The 20,068-nt window shown below is 35.6% G+C and overlaps 3 protein-coding genes across 7 annotated transcripts in view; 1 reads left to right on the top strand and 2 right to left on the bottom strand.

Moving 5' to 3' along the window:
• The window catches only part of LOC128924111 (uncharacterized), a 521,511-nt gene that overhangs the window by 380,159 nt on the left and 121,284 nt on the right, over positions 1-20,068 (bottom strand). The gene's annotated exons all lie outside the window — the stretch shown is intronic.
• Positions 3,300-12,806, bottom strand: Arrdc3_1 (arrestin domain-containing protein 17). Of its 2 annotated transcripts, XM_029044979.2 has the most exons (7): positions 12,194-12,806; positions 10,663-10,830; positions 10,375-10,589; positions 9,607-10,309; positions 9,133-9,371; positions 8,544-9,069; positions 8,217-8,485 (listed from the first exon to the last, which is right to left on the bottom strand). In XM_029044979.2, the coding sequence occupies exons 1-5, from the start codon at positions 12,306-12,308 to the stop codon at positions 9,148-9,150; spliced, it is 1,425 nt and encodes a 474-aa protein (XP_028900812.2). In that variant the 5' UTR covers positions 12,309-12,806; the 3' UTR covers positions 8,217-8,485; positions 8,544-9,069; positions 9,133-9,147. The 2 variants fall into 2 exon arrangements, with proteins under 2 accessions (XP_011193702.2, XP_028900812.2); XM_011195400.3 differs by lacking the exons at positions 8,217-8,485; positions 9,133-9,371; positions 9,607-10,309; ... (1 more) ...; positions 10,663-10,830; positions 12,194-12,806 and adding exons at positions 3,300-3,635; positions 4,676-5,312; positions 5,372-5,586; positions 5,665-5,793 and having other exon boundaries at positions 8,544-8,704.
• LOC105219338 (arrestin domain-containing protein 17) lies at positions 9,266-19,111 on the top strand. Of its 4 annotated transcripts, none has more exons than XM_011195399.3 (4): positions 9,266-9,402; positions 17,492-17,865; positions 17,922-18,528; positions 18,644-19,111. In XM_011195399.3, exons 1-4 carry the CDS (start codon positions 9,363-9,365, stop codon positions 18,913-18,915), a joined length of 1,293 nt encoding a protein of 430 aa, XP_011193701.2. In that variant the 5' UTR covers positions 9,266-9,362; the 3' UTR covers positions 18,916-19,111. The 4 variants fall into 4 exon arrangements, with proteins under 4 accessions (XP_011193701.2, XP_011193700.2, XP_054091872.1 ...); XM_011195398.3 differs by lacking the exon at positions 9,266-9,402 and adding an exon at positions 15,277-15,645; XM_054235897.1 differs by lacking the exon at positions 9,266-9,402 and adding an exon at positions 17,073-17,174.

The raw sequence follows: 20,068 nt of genomic DNA, 5'->3' as shown, positions 1-20,068 counted from the left end.
ATTATATTTACCTTAGCTAATGCACCGAATTTCCATTGTACACACTAAACTCTATGCACCGATATGCAGTCAGATCCAAACGAATGGAAGACTAGCGAAAACTCACGTTGAAACTGTGCAATTTGCATTTTCGCAGCGAAAGGATTGTTGGCGCTAAATGAGCTGTGTGTGTCGTTGAAATAGCTGCAACACTCACCTGCCGCACACCGTAGTGCCAACTTAATGACCTTTTGTCCAGCAACAACTACTGTGATTTTCCAATGATGACTTTGTAACACGTCGACAAACATGTTGGCTTTTCTGATTTTCCGCTTTAGCCATGTCTACGCTCATGTAAACGTAATCCGCACAGCTAAGTAAACTCATTAAATGACAATTTTGTCAGCAACGGATTAGAAAAGCCGAAAAGCAAACACTTAGCAAATAGCGCAAAGCGAGCGCATTGCACGTAATGCCGTCTACTGCGGATTGCATTTGCCTCTAATGCAGCTGGTACGACATTCACTTGCCTGTGGATGGCAAACCGCAAACTACTCGGCAATGCTTTCACAACAGATCTCTCAATATTTGGCAGTTAACGCCAATAACTGCCAACAGTGTGCTCATTTAAGATGTTGCTTTCGATGGCAATTGAACAAAAATTCTTCGACAGAAGAGGTAGTACAGAAAAAACATTTGAGCTTGTCAAGCTTGCGGGGAGCTCTGCATGTATACAATTGTATACAGAGATTGATTGATGCTGAAAATGAGTGATTTGAAGATAGATGACACTTCTGAGAAATTTAGATTGTTGAAAGTTGATCCTGAGATTTCAGAATTCTGTAGGAATAAGAAGTAATTTACAGCCAGATCTGTTGGTTTTCTAGGAAAGATTGATTTGTGTATTAAATTCGCACCTAGGAAAGCCGTATACTACTAAGGACAGCAGAAGTTCTTGCATCCATTTTTGGAAAGTAGGATCCGTCACTTCTGAATCTTTGAATCTTTGAAGCTTTGCAGCATTTTCAAAAATTCCAAAAGAAAAAACAAAATTTAGGAAATATTTAAAAACTGTTATCTCCAATTTTGAGATCATGTATCACTACACTGATGTATGTAGGGCTACTCTTATGAGTTTTCAAGACTTTATGTCGTCATGTTTTCGACATGGCGAGCATTCCCCTGCGCCGATTTAATGGCTTTCTGGAAAAATCATGTAGATATAAAACTAAACTCAATAAAGTGGGACTGACTATTTCTATAGTTCAGTGATAGAAAGAAGAATGGAAGGACACTTTTTAATTTTCAAAACTGTCTTTCAAAGAGGTACCTGTCATATTGCACTTTTTTTCAAATTCAATGCCATCATATAAAAAATTATTCAAATAAGAGAATACTATAAACTCGTAGTAATTTCAACTATTTGTACATTTTTTTATTTACTTAATTACCGCACTGAAGTACTAGTATGATTACAAAAAGTTGAGAATGTTGAAAAAAGTTTCTCTTTTATATCAGTGTGGTGAAATAAACATCAATTAGCAAACAATTAAAAGTGTACTCCAGTATTTACAACATAGAGACATCTCTATTAAAAACAGTGCTATGCAACACAAATGCAATTTTATATCTACCCAAAGGTGAAATGAGATACTCGTCAGGAGAAAATTCTAGTTTACAGCTAGAAATGTCTGAATGAAAAAGAACTTAAACAACATACTGTAAAATAAACATGGCGAACTGAGAATAAACTAGTCGAAACTGGTCTGAGACTGATAAGATTGACTTTATATATCATAAGACTTCGTGTTTTTGTAAAAAAAATACTGACCAATTAAAAAAAAATTGGGTTTGACTTGATACTTCTCAAATTACTTAGAATTTAGTTCTTCTTCTAACTTCTATCTTTTCGATTAATTTAATGCTTCACTTCAATAAATTGACCTACACGTGTGTTACATGACACATGAGATATGAGATATGTACATACAGTTGAACTGCCATAGCTCGAACTTCTTTAACTCGAACTTTTGAATAAGCAATAGAAGTCCAATTTCATATAAATTATCTTCCGTAACTCCGTAAGTCGCTCTAACTCGAAGTTTTTTGTGCATTATGTTGATTTGAGTTTAGAAAGTTGACCTGTACTTGTTTATACCCGTGCTATATAAGTATACTCACATAAAATAACCGCTATTTACTTGTGTACTTCCTTTCAATCGAATTATTACTATGCACATCCTGTAATTAAAGCACTCTTTCAAGTGGTCGTCGTTTTGTAGGTTATGTCAAGACCTTTCAAAGATGTATAGTAATGCCAGATACGTGCTCTGTAGCGCTTCATGCATAGGCGGGAAATTCAAAAGACAAAAAGGCGGATACTCACATGAAATAGCCGCTATTCACTTGTGTACCACCTTTCAATCGAATTATTACTATGCACATCCTGTAATTAAAGCACTCTTGGTTTACACGTGGTTGTAACTTAGAGCTTATTACGCCAGCATGCTAATGAAAGGATATCGGCTCTATTTTTAACTCGCTCGCTCGTGTTCAATGTTTTAATATAATTTTAATGTTAAAATAAGACTGGTATTTAAAAAAAAATAATATTTACACCACATTGTCTTATAATGCAAAAGTATATCGTCGTATTTTTTAAATATTTATTGTAAGTATTAGGGTATCATACCCAAGAAACCGCAATGATCCCCTCGATTGATAACCTCATCTTTGGCTTATTACTGGCTTAGGAAGCATCCGCAATAGTTCATATTGGTTGCTCCTCCAAATTCAGTTTCTCTTCAATCTATAGCTCCATTTCACTCATATTTTGTACATAAAAGAATACACCCGAATAAATAGGTTGAACTTTGGTAGCTTCACTATAATTATATTCTATAAATTGAGATAGTAACTATATACAGGGAATTTTATGGCACTGTCACCACTAATATGTATTTTGTGCTTTGCATCTTTTGGGACAAATTTTACAAAGCTTCTTATTTTCGGTTGCCATGAAGCTTAAAGCTTTTTTGAAATTTTATGGTGAAAGTTTATATAAAAAATATATTCAATAATTATTCACAAGTTAAAAGCTTCTTAAAGCGTTTAATTTTCTTTGTAGCTTTTATGAATTAATTTAAAGCTTTTTTTTTTTTTTTTTTTTTTTTGTTTTGAGTAGTGAAGGTGTAAAGTTTGAGAGCTTATGAAACTTCCGAATTGTAAGGACAAATTTTTCATAAAATTTCCCTTTTGGTTTTGACATATTTGATATGAAATTTAATAATTATTTTATAATTATTTATTAAAAAATACTTTATCGTTTTATCGACAAAATTGCATATACATTCATTTTTTAATAGATTTACATTTATAAAATTGCCAAAGTTTTACTAAGTATATACATTTATATTTTAGCGCTAATACCGTTTTGTTCGAAAGCGATTTTCTTTATGCTTTGTCATTTTCAAAATTTTGGTTTATATAAACACCCCGTGGTGGTTCCGGTGTCACTGCCGCGGTTGGGGCAAGTGTTAAAGGTAATGCATATACTGGATATAGTGGCGCGAATTCGCATGGGCCAAATGCGTGTAAGTCATCTTCGTTTACATCGCCGCGCATGGTGTGTGAAGACTCCTCGTAGGAAGGTGGTGCTATAAAAAATATATGAGAAAGATAAAGAAAATATAGTTTTAATTTTACTAATGCAATTGATTAAAATAATGGTTAAACATTTCAGAATTTTTAAAGCTTAGACACAAATGTTTGAAAATATTTAGTTTTCGAACTTATGGAACTCAGTTCCGTTTCGAGATAAACGATTGTGGAAGTGGAAGTCTAAATCTCTACAATACATTTAGTGGAAATTGGATTTTTTCAAAAATAAGTTATTCCACAACTCCGAAAATGAATTATGGACGCCAACTTAATAGATAAAATCCAACTAAATATTCTACACTTTTGTGGCCGAAATGTGGATTCTGACAATTATAGAGTCAATGATGACATCTAGCGTAAGATTCAAATTCACAAAAATATTCACATACAACTTAAAACTATAACTAAGAGAGTATATACAAAATCTTAGTATTCTAGTATTAGTATTGAAAAACATCATCTCCATAATTTGGAGGTAAAATTTATAAAAATGTTTTTCAGTGTAAAGAAATACCTATATAATAAAACCATTTACATTTTCTCCAACATCCACATTTTAATGTTATACAAATTCCACAAGAGGAAAACAATTGGAATGTGGGTAGAATCCACATTTGGAACGCATTATAAATTCTGCGCAAAAAGTACCGGGATTACATGAAGACGTGTTCTTTATTTTATAGAAATTATAAAGATCAATCTCTTTGGTGAAATTTTAATGATAATAACTGACTCACTGAAGCTAAAGGATAACTTTAAATAAAGTTGTGAAAAGTGACATATCCAAATTTCGAAGTCACTCACTATAGTCTAGCTTTAGACGCTGATCGATATTTATGTGGTAATTGTAATGAAGGTGACCTATTTTCGCAAATACTCAAATTTACAATATTTTTTTTTGCAAAAAACTGCAATCAAATATTAAATAAAACTTATGTTAGTTTCTATGGTACGTCGAAAGAATGAAAGCTTCGACTATAACTTTTTCGAAATTGAATTCGAACACCGGGTGAAATATGTAACTATTTATACTCACGCAACTCTGGATAAATATCCACTGGTGACAGAACATCAACCACTGCAATATCCTGTTCTTCCACCACTTCAGTCACAGTTTGCTGTTCGCCGCCCTTAACCAATCCACCACCCTGTAACAGCACTTCTTCAGTGAACGCCGGCATACGACTACTACGGGGTTGTTGTTGTATAATCGGTGGTGTTTGCCACAGTGGCACATTGCCAATAAGAACTGGCACTGTAATAGTTTGACTGGAATACCAACCCCTCATACGTGCTTCGACCTCCACCTGGTAGGAAATGCGTATAATGCTACAAGACCTCAAGCAAGTTGGTGGTGTGGCCGGTACAAGAAGCTCTTGCGTTAGCGAACGCGTACAATTGCGCAGCACAGACTCACTCTTCGCCGTCGTCATGGTAATACGTTCGAGACATGTGTGTATCGCTGGTGCTGGACTAGAATAGCGAACCAACATTACGAGCGCATAACGCACTTCGGCAACTGGTATGCTGGTATTGTTGATTACCAGCGCGTTGACGGGTATACGCTGTCCGGGCACATAACCGGCCTGCGGCAACTGCACTTGCATTTTCAACGGCTCAGTTTTGCAGGGTCCACAGCAATAGGAACGATAGTTCTCTGAGGTTATTGGAATCTATTTTTTTTTATTTAATATTAGATGTAGATAGTTAGTAAGAATACGTATACACACACCTTTAATTGCGGCGATTCATAGTTAAGATCGAGCATTTTCATCACTGTGAAACCGCGTGTATAAGTCTGATTAAATTTCCAAGGTATCACTAGTGTCACTTTAACTATATACCGAACGCAGCCGTGAAGACCCTCAAACGATGTTGGACAATTTTCCGGTAGCTTGCAGGCGAAATTATATGTGTGTGTACCGGTTTGTATTGTAAAGTTTTGACCTGTCGACGAAAACAGTATTGCTTACTAGTAAAACTTAGTGAAAACTTACTTGGGAATTTTGTTTGTTACACACTTACTCGTTTCCGATCCCATAAGATATGTTTTGGACTCCATGTAGTCCTCACGTCCGGAAAAATGTCGTTTTTTACCCAAATGCTTTTCTCGCCATTTTGTAACCGCAAACCCGGATATATTCAATATAACAGCTGGAAGAAACATGCATAAGTAGTTATGAATTCAAGTAGTTTAATATTAACCAAAATATAAGGAAGTGACGTTTCAAAGTCGGACGCAAGAAATAAGCTTGGTTTCGGAAATAACGTAATATGTTACGTTACAACCATTAATCAATTCAAAGTACCAAGAGTTGTGTATTCGGTTGGGTATAACCAAATTTATCATCCAGCTAAGACTTGGGATATTTTGTCATAAATGTGAGTTCTTATATTAAAAAAGATATTCATACATATTTACATATCTATATTTCACATCGAAAATTTCCGTAAATAATGTGTGAAAAAATAGTCGAGTCTAAAGTTTGTGCAAAAATGTACAAATCAATAAAAGCCAATAATCATGGTCACGGATATTAATTCTTTGATAACAGTAAATACCATATATGATAACATGTGTATGTATTAGTGGTGATAAGCAATGAACTTAAGATTTAATCAGTATTTTTTTATAATTTTTCGACATTCCTTTATTTGTGCATAGATAATTACTATTACAAATATTATAAATAGCAAACCGATTGGAATTTTATCAAAAGATTTTAAATTTGGAGGTATTTTCAATACTTATAAACCAACATTAAATACCGTTGTACTCATGAAAAATTTTTATAAGTGATATAACTGCTAGTGTCAATTTAAAACACTACCTAAATTCAATTCAGAAGCCCATAATTATCATTTAAATTCTTATACACTTCTTTAAAAAAAATAAATAAATAAAATAAGTCGCCGAAGAACATGTGTATTATCGCCGCATTATTCGACAACGAATCAATTTCCTTTTCTTTAAATCTGTCGCTATATTTATAACGTTAGACATTATCTCAAACTAAAAAGATTTATGTTCATTTTTAATACGTTTGTTGAAAAACATAACTCAGTTAAGTAGTCACTTAAGACACCGGGGACTATCCAATTAATTTAATAAAAGTTAAAATTAAGTTACAGCAATGGAACGAAGGCTGGGATTCACCAATTTTAACTCTAACTCAGACATAAATACAGTGGAAACAAAAAACTTCGAGTTATAGAATTTTCATTAAAACATACAATTTTTCAAAAAGCTGTAAAATATAGATTTATACCCAGCTTTATTTATATATTTATTAGTTTGATATACATACGTTAAAACCTGTATTTTGTAATTTGCTATTTTCTGGCTCTTGCCGTCGGTACATGCCTTTGATACATGATTTATGCAATCCATAAGTGCAATATCATATTTTTTGTTCGCCTCCATGCGATATATAGGGAATCTTTAAAAATTCTACCTCGATAGTAAAACTTTATATTTTTTATTATGCCTTGATCGAAAAATTCGATTTATGGAAGGAATTTTGTATGAGATTTGACTTCTATTGCCCATTCATGAGTTCGAGTTATGGAGAACTTCGACTTAGGGAAGTTTGAGTTATGGAAGGAAATTTGTATGAAATTTGATTTCTAAACTCTATTGCCAATTCAAAAATTCGAGTTATGGAGATCTTCGAGTTATGGAAGTTCCACTGTATAAGGTTTTTAGATATTTTACTCTTCAATGCATGAGGTCAGCTGCAATATGGAGACTTCCGACCACTTCGTTAGGCCACTGTCAACAGAGTATAAACTTCTGAAAGCTGTGGTAATTTTTAAATAACAGTTAACATTCATAACACCTATTGTGAGTAAACTAAACTGCGACACAGATTAATTTGATCGAATTACGAAGCCTTGCCTCAAGCCATATGTACCATATATGGTACGCCATGCATTTAAGGGTTAAAGCAGATTTGTGCATGTGATACATTTTTTATGTATCACCTAAAGTTGTCTGAGAAATGTCATTTTAATCTCCTTCTATTTTTTGGAACTATATTATGAATATGCATAATCACTCTTGCCAACAGGTGCTACTTTGGACTGAGTAGGCAATTTCAAAGTTGAGTCCTCAAACTCTACAAGTCGCTCATTAATCCCGTGCTGCTTTATGATGCAGAAGCGTGGACGATGTCAACATCCCATGAGACAACACTAGGAGTTTTAGAGAGATGCGCAAGATTTATGGTCCTCTGAACATTGACAACGAATACCGCAGACGATGGAACTGAGCTGTATGAGTTATTCGACGACATTGACATGGTGTAGCGAATAAAAAGATAGCAGCTACGCTGGCTCATTCATGTTGTTCGAAAATGTTTGACGCAGTACCCATCGGTGGTAGAAGGAGATTATGAATATGATCAAAAAGGATCATAGGACATATATGAATATTGCCATAAAACTCTAAATGCAATACGTATTTTTAATTTAATTTAATTTTTGATTTAAATTTTATATGATATGACTAACTATAAGTACTTTATTATAAATTTGTAGTATATATTTTAGATACCTATTTTGTATTTCTATAACTATTTTTAATTGATTGCAAGGTAAAATTTATTTTGTCACATTACATCACACACACCAGCTGAAACAAATGCTTTGAATACCAGTAAATATTTATATATACTCGTAGTATCTGCGTATATATTTCTATGCAGTGCAAATGTACACAACTTCAATGAGTAAATTAGCTAATCAGATAAGATTAATGACTGATAAGCTAACGGAGGAAATTTCTGCTTGAGAACCGCTTGTGCCGTTGCATTTAAAGCCTAATCCCAAACTTCGCAATCCACAGCTATTTTTTAGCATATTAAAAATGTTGTTATTGTTATAATTTACCGTTTATTACATACCTTTAACATTTTTGGGCTTATCAGCCTTTAGCACCACCGAACCATCCACCAATTGGCCAGCGAAATAAGTACCGAATTCATTCTGATTGAATTGAATATCACAAGTTACGACCATTTTGCTTCGACAATCGACCGAATCGGACTGAATATGACAAAATTGGACAACGCGCAATACGCTCGGCGGCGCATAGCGGATACTTAAGGTTAAGCACGCATACATCTATGTATCCGTGTGAAATACGTGATAAAACAATAACGTAAATGATCTTTCAACAATATGTACATAGTTAGAAATATTTGATATACAAACAAAATAAACAACAACAACCCAACGTGCGTTTTTAGATAAGCCAACGACGTTATTCTGATATGAATTTTATTTGGTGACGGCAAAACCGTTGCTGGAACATTGTGGAATCGAAAAGCGTTTGAGCGCCTTCCTCTTTTGTTTTCGAAATTTCATTCACTTGCTGTAACGCTCGCGGATTTTCGTACGCTACTGCCGCTGATAAGTCGTTGAAGGTTGCTACGAGAAATTAAAACTTTTTTTTTTGTTTATTTGTTTATAAGTATTTATTTATTTATTCACATTTTTAATTCTAATTCACAGCCATGTACTCTTTTCCGGTGGTGCGATACCATTAGTTGCTACACCATCCACATTTGGCAGAGCATCAACTTCGTCTGTTGATCTGCTTGGCGCGTTTGCACTTGGTATTTTGAAGACGGGATACCGTGGTGCAAATTCGGTTTCGCCATATTCGTGTCCTTCACCAACGTAAAGTTTAGCTCGTTTCATGTGCAGCGCGGCTTCATAAGATGGCGGTGCTGTGGAAGATAAAACATATAAAACTAATAAGTAGGTATGGAAGTGTACGGTAATTTCCATAATTTAAAGATACTGCGAATTAAGTGTATTTGCGGTTTAGCTGAGGCTTATTAGTCGATCTTTCCTTTACTAAATATTTCTTCCGTTTTGATATGATTTTAAAGTTTTTTACTAGTATATACTTTGTGAGAATGTAAATAGCAAAATTACCAGCACTGTCAAGGAGTTACTTACGTATACTGGCATCCGCGGCCCACGGACTTGGCGGTGCTGCTGTCATTATGGCAGAACTTGTCGCAGCACTGCTGTTAACTTGTATAGAGTTGGCTTGTTCGGTAGACTGTAGACCATCAGCCTCGATGGACTTCTTAACGCCAATATCGGCACTCTCCTCACCAGCCGCGAACGAACGATTCACTATTCCATTAACACTACTACTGGGATTGTGGTGTTCAGCGGACGCCATTGGTTGAGTTTGTATGACACCGAGCAGCGGTACATTGCCGATCGTGACTGGCACACAGATCACCTGATCCGCATGCCAACCCTTCACTTTAGCCACCACCTCCACTTGATAGGCGATCTGTATGATACGACATAGATTGAAGCATGTCGGCGGTGTAGCCGGCACCAAGAGCGTATAGTTGAGTTGTTTCTTGCAATGCACCGGCACACCGTCACCTTTCAACTTAACCACGGCTATGCGTTCGTTCTTCGTATGTGTCAACGGTGTTTGACTGTAGTAGCAAATGAGCATTACCAATTCTATTTTGAGTTCTTCGACTTTTATATTGGTTTCATTTGAAATGAGTACGCTAACTGGCATTGCTTGTCCAGGCACATAGCCACTTTGTGGCAGAGAAACATGCACCTCCAATGGCTGTGTTTTACAAGGTCCACAACAGAAGACTTTCTGCGCTTCCGATTTGCAAGGCACCTACGAAACGGGGACATATGTATGTGTATATAATTTGCTGAAAGAGTTTACAAGAGTTTACTCACCCGCAGTAAAGGGCTATCGTAGTTCAGGTCCAGTACTTTCAGAACCGTAAATCCACGTGTGAAATTCTGATTGAATTTCCATGGTCGCACGAGTTCCACTTTCACTAAATAACGTATATAACCATAGAAGCCTTCAAATGATGAAGGACAGGTGGCGGGTAATTGACAGGCAAAAGTGTAGGTATGTATGCCGGGCTCAATAACAGCAGACTGATCTGTTGGTGAAATATTGCGTCGGTTAAAAGGTTAATACATAAATGTCAATTTGTCTTCTCAAACCCTACGTACTTTCGTTGGAGCTAAGTAAGTAAGTCTTCGATTTTACATAATCTTCGTGGCCGTTGTAGCGTGTTGTTTGCGTTTCAGTGCTCGAACGGCCATGTGCATCCGTTGTTGTTCTGCTGCTACTCTCTTCCCAGCTTGTGTCTGCGCAACCGCTAATTTTCAGCACGATCCCTAAATATTTGCAATACAAAGAGTTATGCCAAATAATCACAAGTATCAGTAATTTATGAAGTTGTAAACACAAAAAATTATATTAGTTAGTCATCTGATTATTTTGATCTGATGAATAATGCTCGAAATGCCTATGAGTCATTACCACAAATTAAACTGTATTTTGGGGTTTACATTTATCTTTTCGCAGAGTCTATCAGCAATTCCGTTATCTCTAAACACTAGACATTTTTCTAACTAGTGTGAAACTTAGTTAAGTGGAGTTCGGTAAGCTAGTAAAGAATGTAGAGGTATGTTTAAGGCTTGTTCATATTATTAAAAATTTTGTTAGCTTTTCGTACTCGTAACTCGTTATTTATGTAGTAAAAATAGACCTTTAGTTAATAACAAACTTTGTGGAAAATATTTTGCGCTCAACCAAGAGTAATGGCTTGGTAGATCAAAGGTCGCTACATCTCACTTAGGCAACAGTTTTCCGCGATAATTGTGGTTAGTGTGATTTTTAGTTTTCAAATACATTTTATATAAAAATGTTCTGTATAACTAATCAGTCTAAAAACTCTATATCAATTAAATAATATGTGACATGAGATTTGAACCGCTTCAAACATTTAAGAATATATTTCATTTTGAAACATAAACAGATTGACATATTACACCTTTTGGTACCATTCTCTTGAGGTTTGAAAACACAAAAAAGCCTTCGGATACAACATCTTGAGCCCAATAATCCCATATAATAAGCGTTTTTAGATAGGCTCTGAAGGCAAAACATTTGAATGCAATACTAGTAGCGCCCTGTTGCAGAAACAATACGATGCGATAACTTTTCAACCTTACGGGTCAGTACTCGGTACATTATCGAACGCTATAAAATAAAAGGAACTATAAGAGACATAGCGAACGTCAAAAATATAGCGCGCTTATACGTTTGTAGTACTCATTGTTACTGTCATTTAGTAACCGTTTTGCAAAATAGTTTTGTTTTTATAACAATTATTATTATTTTTTTAACTATCTGACAACAAATCTTCAAACGTAGGTTGTACATTGTTGTTATTTGATAACATTGTTCTTGCGGGGGTTAATAATGGCATAATACTTGAAACACTGAAACAATTTTTTTTTGTTATTTTTTCCAATAAAGTGTAAGCACGTACATATAATAGACAAAGATGCTCATTACAAATGAGTCGTTAAACATGAAATTTGTGTGTAAAGTTGTTTCAATCTATTCATATTATTAAATTTATATTTAATAATAATATTTAGTCTCTTTTCTTTTCTATTAAAACCATTTATTTCTAAAATTATAAATATAATTATTATATTCTAAAAATATAAAATTCATTCATCAACTCACCTGACACCTGTTTCGGCTTGTCTGCCTGCAGTGTAATTTTACCAGTCATAATTTGACCACCAAAATAGGTGCCATAGGGATTATTGTCGAATTCAATTGAACACGTTACAACCATATTTAACACATATATTAATTATTATTATTATATATATACATATATTTCCATATACAGTTGATTTAAATCACTCAAAAATTTAAAATTTAAGCTTTACGCTGTTAATAGCAAATAGTCGCCAACGCGTTCTGCCCCGTTCTGTTGCGTCCCACTAACTGCTTCATTAGTAAACATAATAGTTGCATTTTAGCATTTCTTACAAAATATTTCACGACTTCAATATCAATCGGTATCGGGCCAACATTTGCCTGCTTATTTGCGCACTGAGTTAATGTGTTCGACGTAATTTCGCGCGCATGTGGTTTGTTATCAATACGCTGATAAATGCCGTCCATATATTTTAACAAATTTAATAACACGAAAATATCTACATACTTGCTAACATACCTCCGAATAGTACTTATAACTTCGCATATGTGAAAAATGTTTTGGCAATGAAAACCTATATGTATATTTGTACTATTATTTTTGTTTTACCAAGAAATGTGATAACACTGAACGCTTATCGAAACGTTAGCTGAAAGAGCGTAAAGCTTGTTGTAATCAGAAATGTCAATTATTTAGAGAGTAAACCAAGAGATAAAAAAGTACTGTGAAAAAGTTGTTTTTATTGTTTTACTGGTATGGCACGTACAAATTCAGATGAAAGTGTCAGACAGTGTGACAGCTATCAGGAAGTGTTGGTTCAAGTGTAACCGTTTTAGTCGACTATTGGAGGGAAGTACAAGGTGCTCCATCTTTTTGGCCTATATTTAAACATCTCCTATATTTCAAATACTTTTATATAATTTGAAGCTTTGCTTTGATTATTTTCACCCTGCTATGTAACCGTAATTGTATTAGGTCTACAACTTTGCTTCCGCCGTTTTTGTAAATTTAAGGTTTTTTTTCACTTAGGACAGCCTCACAGTACGTATCCGAAAGCATTCGATGAGCCTCAGCCCCACTTTTCTTGAAATTAAAAAAGAAAGGCAAAATTTCCCGCAAATGTCGAGAATTCGGCTCAAAAAGTTACATTTTCAGTTCAGAATAAGTTTGGAATGCAAACAGATCTCTACAAAATGTTGTTGGGTTAATGTTGACACAAATGTCCAAGATGGATATAAAAAAAATCGATTTAATCGACCAGTGCTTGACCCTAGAGACATCTTTTGGAAAACGGCGGAAAGTTGTAGACCAATATATAAGTTTGAGATTATTTGATGTATGAATTTTAAAGGTATTATAAAATTTAATCACACCTATTTGGTGTGGTAAATCATGTTTCTACGAAGTGAACTAAGCTCTGATAATCGTATCCGTAGTAGTTTGAAATACAATATTCTTAAAATATATTTCTTAAATTTTATTGTATGTTATGCTAAAAGAATGCCTCTATTAAAATTAATATTAGGTTGTCAAATATCTTTGCTTGTTTGCTATTTATTCAATGCTTTATAAAAAGTGTTACAGTGATCGTATTTAGTTCAAATATGCGCCCTTTCGTTCGATAATCTGTTTCCATCTAGACGACAACTTCATAATACCCCCCTCGTAGAAGCCCTCCTCCTCATTTGCGAAGAACTCGGACAGCCACTTTTCACAAGGTGTTCGCCATGGACAGGAACAGGTGGTAATCACTCGGCCCTATGTCCAGGCTAAATGTGTGGTCTGACGTTGTCGTGGTGATACACTACACCCTTCCTATTGGCCAATTCTGGACGCTTCTGGTCGATCGCCTGCTTCAAGCGGTCCAGTTGTTCGCAGTAGATGGTAGAATTAAGCGTCTGGGCGTATGTGTGCAAAACCCTCCTGACCGTCAATCCCGAATTGGCCACTGTTTGGGACGATTCACTGGCCTTCGACCACGACCGTTTTCGCTTGATATTGTCGCATGTTTTCCATTTTTCGTCGCCAGTCACCATCCGCTTCAAAAATGGGTCGAGTTCGGTCCGTTTCAGCGGCATATCACAGGCGTTGATTCTTTTCAGAAGGTTTTTTGCGCCAAATCATGCGGCACCAAAACGTCAACCTTTTTTATGTATCTAGCCTTCTGCAGATGATTTAAAATGGTTTTGGTGAATATGTCCCATCTCCTGGGCGATGTCACGAGATGCCTTATGCCGGTCTAACTCGATGTCTTCCATGATTTGATCAGTATTTGTCATCCCAGATCTTTCGCCGGCTGGCTTATCCATGGTGTCGTTTTCACCCACTCTGAATCGTCGAAACCATTCCGCCGCAGTTCGAAGAGATAGAGTACCATCCCCCAAAACACCATTAATCTCACGCAACGTTTCTCTAGCGAATTTGCCTTTAACAAAGGAAAACTTTAAAATAGCGCGAATTTCGGCGTTAGTGAACACACTGTAATAAACTCCATGTCTATAACTGTTGAACGCAATATCCAAACTAATCATGCATAGCGTCGTTATGTAGGTGATGGCAAGACATTTTAAAGATGTATAGTATTGCCAGATACGAACTCTGTAGCGCTTTATACATAGCAGCGAAATTCAAAAGACCAAAAGATATTTAAGAACCTAATGTTAACGTACGAAAGTCTTATCTCCGTATATTCCACTCCAATCCAATATTTCGAAAAAATAATATTTACTTACTCATATATCTTTCTTCTTTCTAAACATTTGCTGGTATCACCCTTTATACCGCATATGATATTACCGCTATACATTTCTGTAGATCAGCAATTAGTATTAGAGAATTGAAGAAAACTCCGAAACGTTTACATTGTTATCTTAGACACTTAACAAACAAAGCACTCGTAGGCTAACGTGAGTATGTGTACACATGTTCAAACATAAACATATAAATAAGAATACCTTGTTGACTGCCTACACACATACTCGACTCGTGTCATCGCAGCGCTATAAGCACCTGCTCACCTACTTACTTACACCATATCGATAGATCGCTTGTCCACTGCGGCGTAACTGCGCGCTCACCTACATTACTAACAAATATCGTTTATTGCTTCAGTTCACCGCTGTTGCGGCTGGTGTGCGGTCGTACCATCTGCAATAGATTGCTAAGCGATCGTGTGATCTAAATATTAGCGCGCTCATTGAAACCCGATTAAAATCGAAGTCGCTGCTTTTTCGAATTGAAGTGCGATAGACACTTCCAAAGAATTAGCGAACGCTTGCTGTGTTCGTTTCGGAAATCTATTTGAAATAAATAAAAATTTAAATTTAATTAGAATTGAAGATGAGTGATACGAAAAAGCTTAATAACTGTGTTATTGTATTTGATGAAAATGACTTTGGCACATATTTTACAGGACAAACTGTTAGTGGTAAAGTGATTATAACGCTGGAGAAGACGAAAAAATTGAAAGGTATAATTGAGAAAACTAAGTAGTAGCCATAACCTTGAAGGTATCCCCCACCATATATTCAACTAACTAAAAAGATATACACGTTCTGACGCAGTTCTATGATACCTGACAGATTGCATGTCAAGGTATAAAGAGGTGTTCAATATTTTACGGTTCCAATATGAGAGTCGTCAAAGTTGTTTACTTTACGTAGACTGTAGTGGAGTTTGGGAGCTAAAACACAGTTATATCTTCCAATCACATGTACTTCGTTGCGTTATTGCTTATTTTTGGGTGTATGGTTTTATGGCTTTACCCTATCAGTACCCAACTCTTATCGCCAGCAAGATTGGCTTTTGCTAGTGAATTCATGCAACATCGATAAGTTCTTATATAAGCAATATTAGTATTTAATCTCCATATCAATATAAAGTTATATACAATGGAATGTATAAACTACATTCCTTTAACGTTACATTTGAAAAAAAGTATATAAGTTAATGCCTTCAAGTATTAAGTTTTTAAATCGATGTCTAAGTGCGTAATTTCACCACTAAAGTTATGTGATTGAACGTTAAAAACTAAAATATTTGTATAAAATTCTCCATAATCCTAGGTCTTCCTTTAGAGTATATGAGTCTGTATAAATGAATGAGCTTAGTATATTGCTGCGGACACCCACATATCCAATAGCTTATAGCGCACAAATGACTCACTAGAGTGACACTACCTAAACAAATTTCTTATGAAGTTCATGCGTGTGTTAAATTGTAAAATAGAAGCATGCTAGATCATTTTAAGCTTGTGGTAAATACTCATATTATCCAATACTGGTTCAACGTCATCGCATACAAATGTACATATATTGTAAACTCGTAAGTTATGACGATGACACGGTGTTGATTTATGTACATAAAAAGTATATAACTCCAAATAAGTTAAAAACAAAATAAAATTTAAAAATTAAAAACATTTTAATAACTTAATATTGGTCATGCACTGATTCAATCTCATATAGTATATGGTATGTAGATATGTATATAATGTATTTCCAGCGAAAATAGACTGATATTGATAATTGTTATTAATCAATCCGTTTGATTACCGCATTTGCTTTCTAATCGAAATGAAAATAGAACTATTTTTATATTATTTTTTGGGGAATATTGTTCGAAAATATGAGTGGCACGCACTTACGTCAACTAAGGATAAGGCCAAGAGCACAGTGGAGAGGCGCACAAAAGAGCTTTCAGTTCTGCTTCGCTTGACGACTATGAGCTTTAGCATATTTGTTAAATACTTTTTATAAACAATACAAGTGCATTATCTTATCTTGATTATTTAATACATTTTTTTCTATGGTTAGTTTATCTTATCAACATTTCCAATGCATATAAAAACTCGTATACTGCAAAAATTTTGAGAAAATACCTTGTTTCACCATTTACTGTTTATAGCACAGTTTGCACCACAAGTTATTACAGTTATAGACAACACTTTAATACATATATTTATTATTTTGATAATCGCGAATTTTATATACCTTTCGAGTAAATATCTGTGGAATTTCAAGAAACGACTAACGTCGACTCGATCCTAAATAGCACTAGAATTATATAATTTTCAACAACCTAAAATTTTAATAACGAAAACCCAAAATAATTACTTTTACATTTTAAAACTTTCCATGATCTTGAAACAGGTTCAATACAAAAGCAATTGTATGCTTCCTTGCTTTTTTTCGATGAACTCATAGAAATCTTTATTATTTAATAAACAATAGGGAGAAGTCATATTTTTGTGACCCAATAATCAGCTATAAATTATTGATATTCAATTACGTTTCTTCATTCTTCCATCTTTTTAGGCATTAAATTACAAATTTGCGGATTCGCTGCTTGTCAATGGCGTGAAAGGTATGGACAAAAGATAGCTGTAGCGAAAGTTAGTTCAAGGGACAAGCATATGTATTATGGTCGCGAAGATTATATAGCATCTACGACATACTTAGTTGGCTACGAGCATGGCAATAATATCGTCATGGATGCTGGCACTTATACCTACACATTCTCTTGCCCCATACCAGCTAATTGCCCATCTTCGTTTGAAGGCACTTACGGACATATACGTTACCTCGTCAAAGTGACGTTTATCAGAAATGGTGCAGCCGATCGCATACAAAATGTCGGTTTGACAGTGCTCAAGCTTTTAGATCTGAATCAAGAGAGTAAATTGTTACAGGTGAGTGCCATTTATGGCTCTTTTGCGATGTTATATAATGCGCTTCTATTTTATAGAATCCTGCTACCAATGATGCAATGGAGAACGTTTGTTTCTTTCTCTCCAAACCCATACATATGAAAGTTGATCTCCAACAAACCGGCTATGTGCCCGGCCAGTTTGTCTTGATCAGTGTTGATGTGGACAATAAATCTTCCGCATATTGCAAAAAACTATTAATAATGCTGAATTTACGTGCCACATACAACTCCGATATGCCAGCTTTGCACTCTGCCTCCGAGAAAATCTGTATTGTGAAGAAAGTTTGCGGCCATGTACCGCAACAGACGCGTAAAACCTTCGCTGAAACTATACGCATACCGGCAACTGCGCCGACTTGTGAACATATCAGCAAAAATGTACGAGTCTCTTATGAATTGTGCGTTGTGGCCGTAATGAATACCATAATGCGAAATCCGAAGACTACAATACCGATAACTATTGGCAATGTGCCATTAACTACGAGCAATATGGTAGAAGAGGAATGGTTGGAGGAGAGAGAACTAGATAATGTGCAGCCGACAACTTCACGTGCTGTTACAAGGGAAAACAGTTTGGAAAATGAAATCGATGCGGTTGGTGGTTTGGGGGAGGATGACATTAGCGAAGAGGAGATAGAACTGCGTAAGTTGGAATGCTTTATTGAAGAAGTTTCGAAACCGTCATCTTCTCTTCTTCTCCATATTTTCTAAATTTTCACTTTCTATCACTAATATTTTGTCTTTCAATACTGGTACAGCTCCACCATCCTATGAACAAGCGATGTTTATGAGCACAAACATCGCAGACACTGATGCCAATACGGTCAGTGTGGACGCACCTTTCGCACCACGTTATCCAGTCTTCAATATTGATGAAAATTCGCTAGCCTTCAGCAGCATGGGTTTGAGTCCACCACCGAATTTGCCGCAAAAGCGACCACGTCGCAGAAGACGACATCGCCCGGCAGAAAAACAGCAAACAGACTTCGTCAAAGAGCAGCCGCCAACTGAATCGCCAATAGAAATATGAAAATAAGAAAAATCTACTCAAGGAAATTAATTATCAAAAGAAAGCAAGGAACAAGAAGTGCAATACTTTACATATTCAATTTATATGTCTAAATGCAATTGTAATTAATAGAAAAGTGATCTGATCTGTATACATATATACTTATGGAGATGGAAGGTTACGTTATGAATAAAAACTGTTCATTATGAGACAGAAATTGAAATGGTCTCCCGTTGGTGGTCCTGGGGGAACTTCATACTAAGGTTATTCAAACAAAGCAAATTGCGAAATTGATGTTGTCGGTGTTACTAACAAAAATATTGAGCTTGCCTCTAAAGGTATCATAATTTAAATTCAAAAAAATTCTTGAGTTAATTGGGTGGTTGAAGATAATTTCTTAAACTAACGTCAAGCTTATTATGCGACTTAAATGCATTGGAAAGCCAAAAACTACATTCGACTCTACCTATCTTCTAGATAAGAAAACCCAGCAGTAGTTCTTGTGGTATTCTAAGGCTGGTTATATTTATATTACCCGCCTGAAGAACAACAAAGCGGTGAGGCCGATAGATTAACGGCAAAACAACAATACAATCTTCTATAAGAGTGTATAGCTCCTGGCGTACGCCGATGGTATTGCTGTCATCGAAAGCGACAACCACGCCGTTAGTTCTGTTTTTTCCCGCCTGGATAAGGAAGCAAAACGAATGGTCTGGAGGTGAATGAGGACAAGACGAAATATATCCTGTCATCAAAAGCGCATTCGCGTCTTGGCTCCCACGTCACCATTGACAGTCATAATTTCGAAGTCGTAGATAATTTCGTATACCTGGCAACCAGCATCAATAACACCAACAGTGTCAGCTACTTTGGACTGAGTAGGCGATTGAAAATTAAAGTCCTCACTCGACGAACCAAAATCAAACTCTAGAAGCCGATTTTCAATCCCCTCCTGCTTTATGGTGCAGAAACTTGGACGATGTCAACATCCGATGAGACCACACTAGGAGTTTTCGAGAGGAAAATTTTGCGCAAGATTTATGGTCCTCAGAACATTGGCAACGGCGAATAGATGGAACGATGAGTTGTACGAGTTATACGGCGGTATTGACATAGTTCAGCGAATAAAAAGCCAGCGGCTACGCTGGCTAGGTCATGTTGTCCGAATAGACGA

Source organism: Zeugodacus cucurbitae, chromosome 2 (genome assembly GCF_028554725.1).
Source record: "Zeugodacus cucurbitae isolate PBARC_wt_2022May chromosome 2, idZeuCucr1.2, whole genome shotgun sequence".
NCBI classification, from domain to species: domain Eukaryota; kingdom Metazoa; phylum Arthropoda; class Insecta; order Diptera; family Tephritidae; genus Zeugodacus; species Zeugodacus cucurbitae.
The sequence above is the reverse complement of the archived record's forward strand: the minus strand, read 5'-3'. Positions and strand labels throughout refer to the sequence as shown.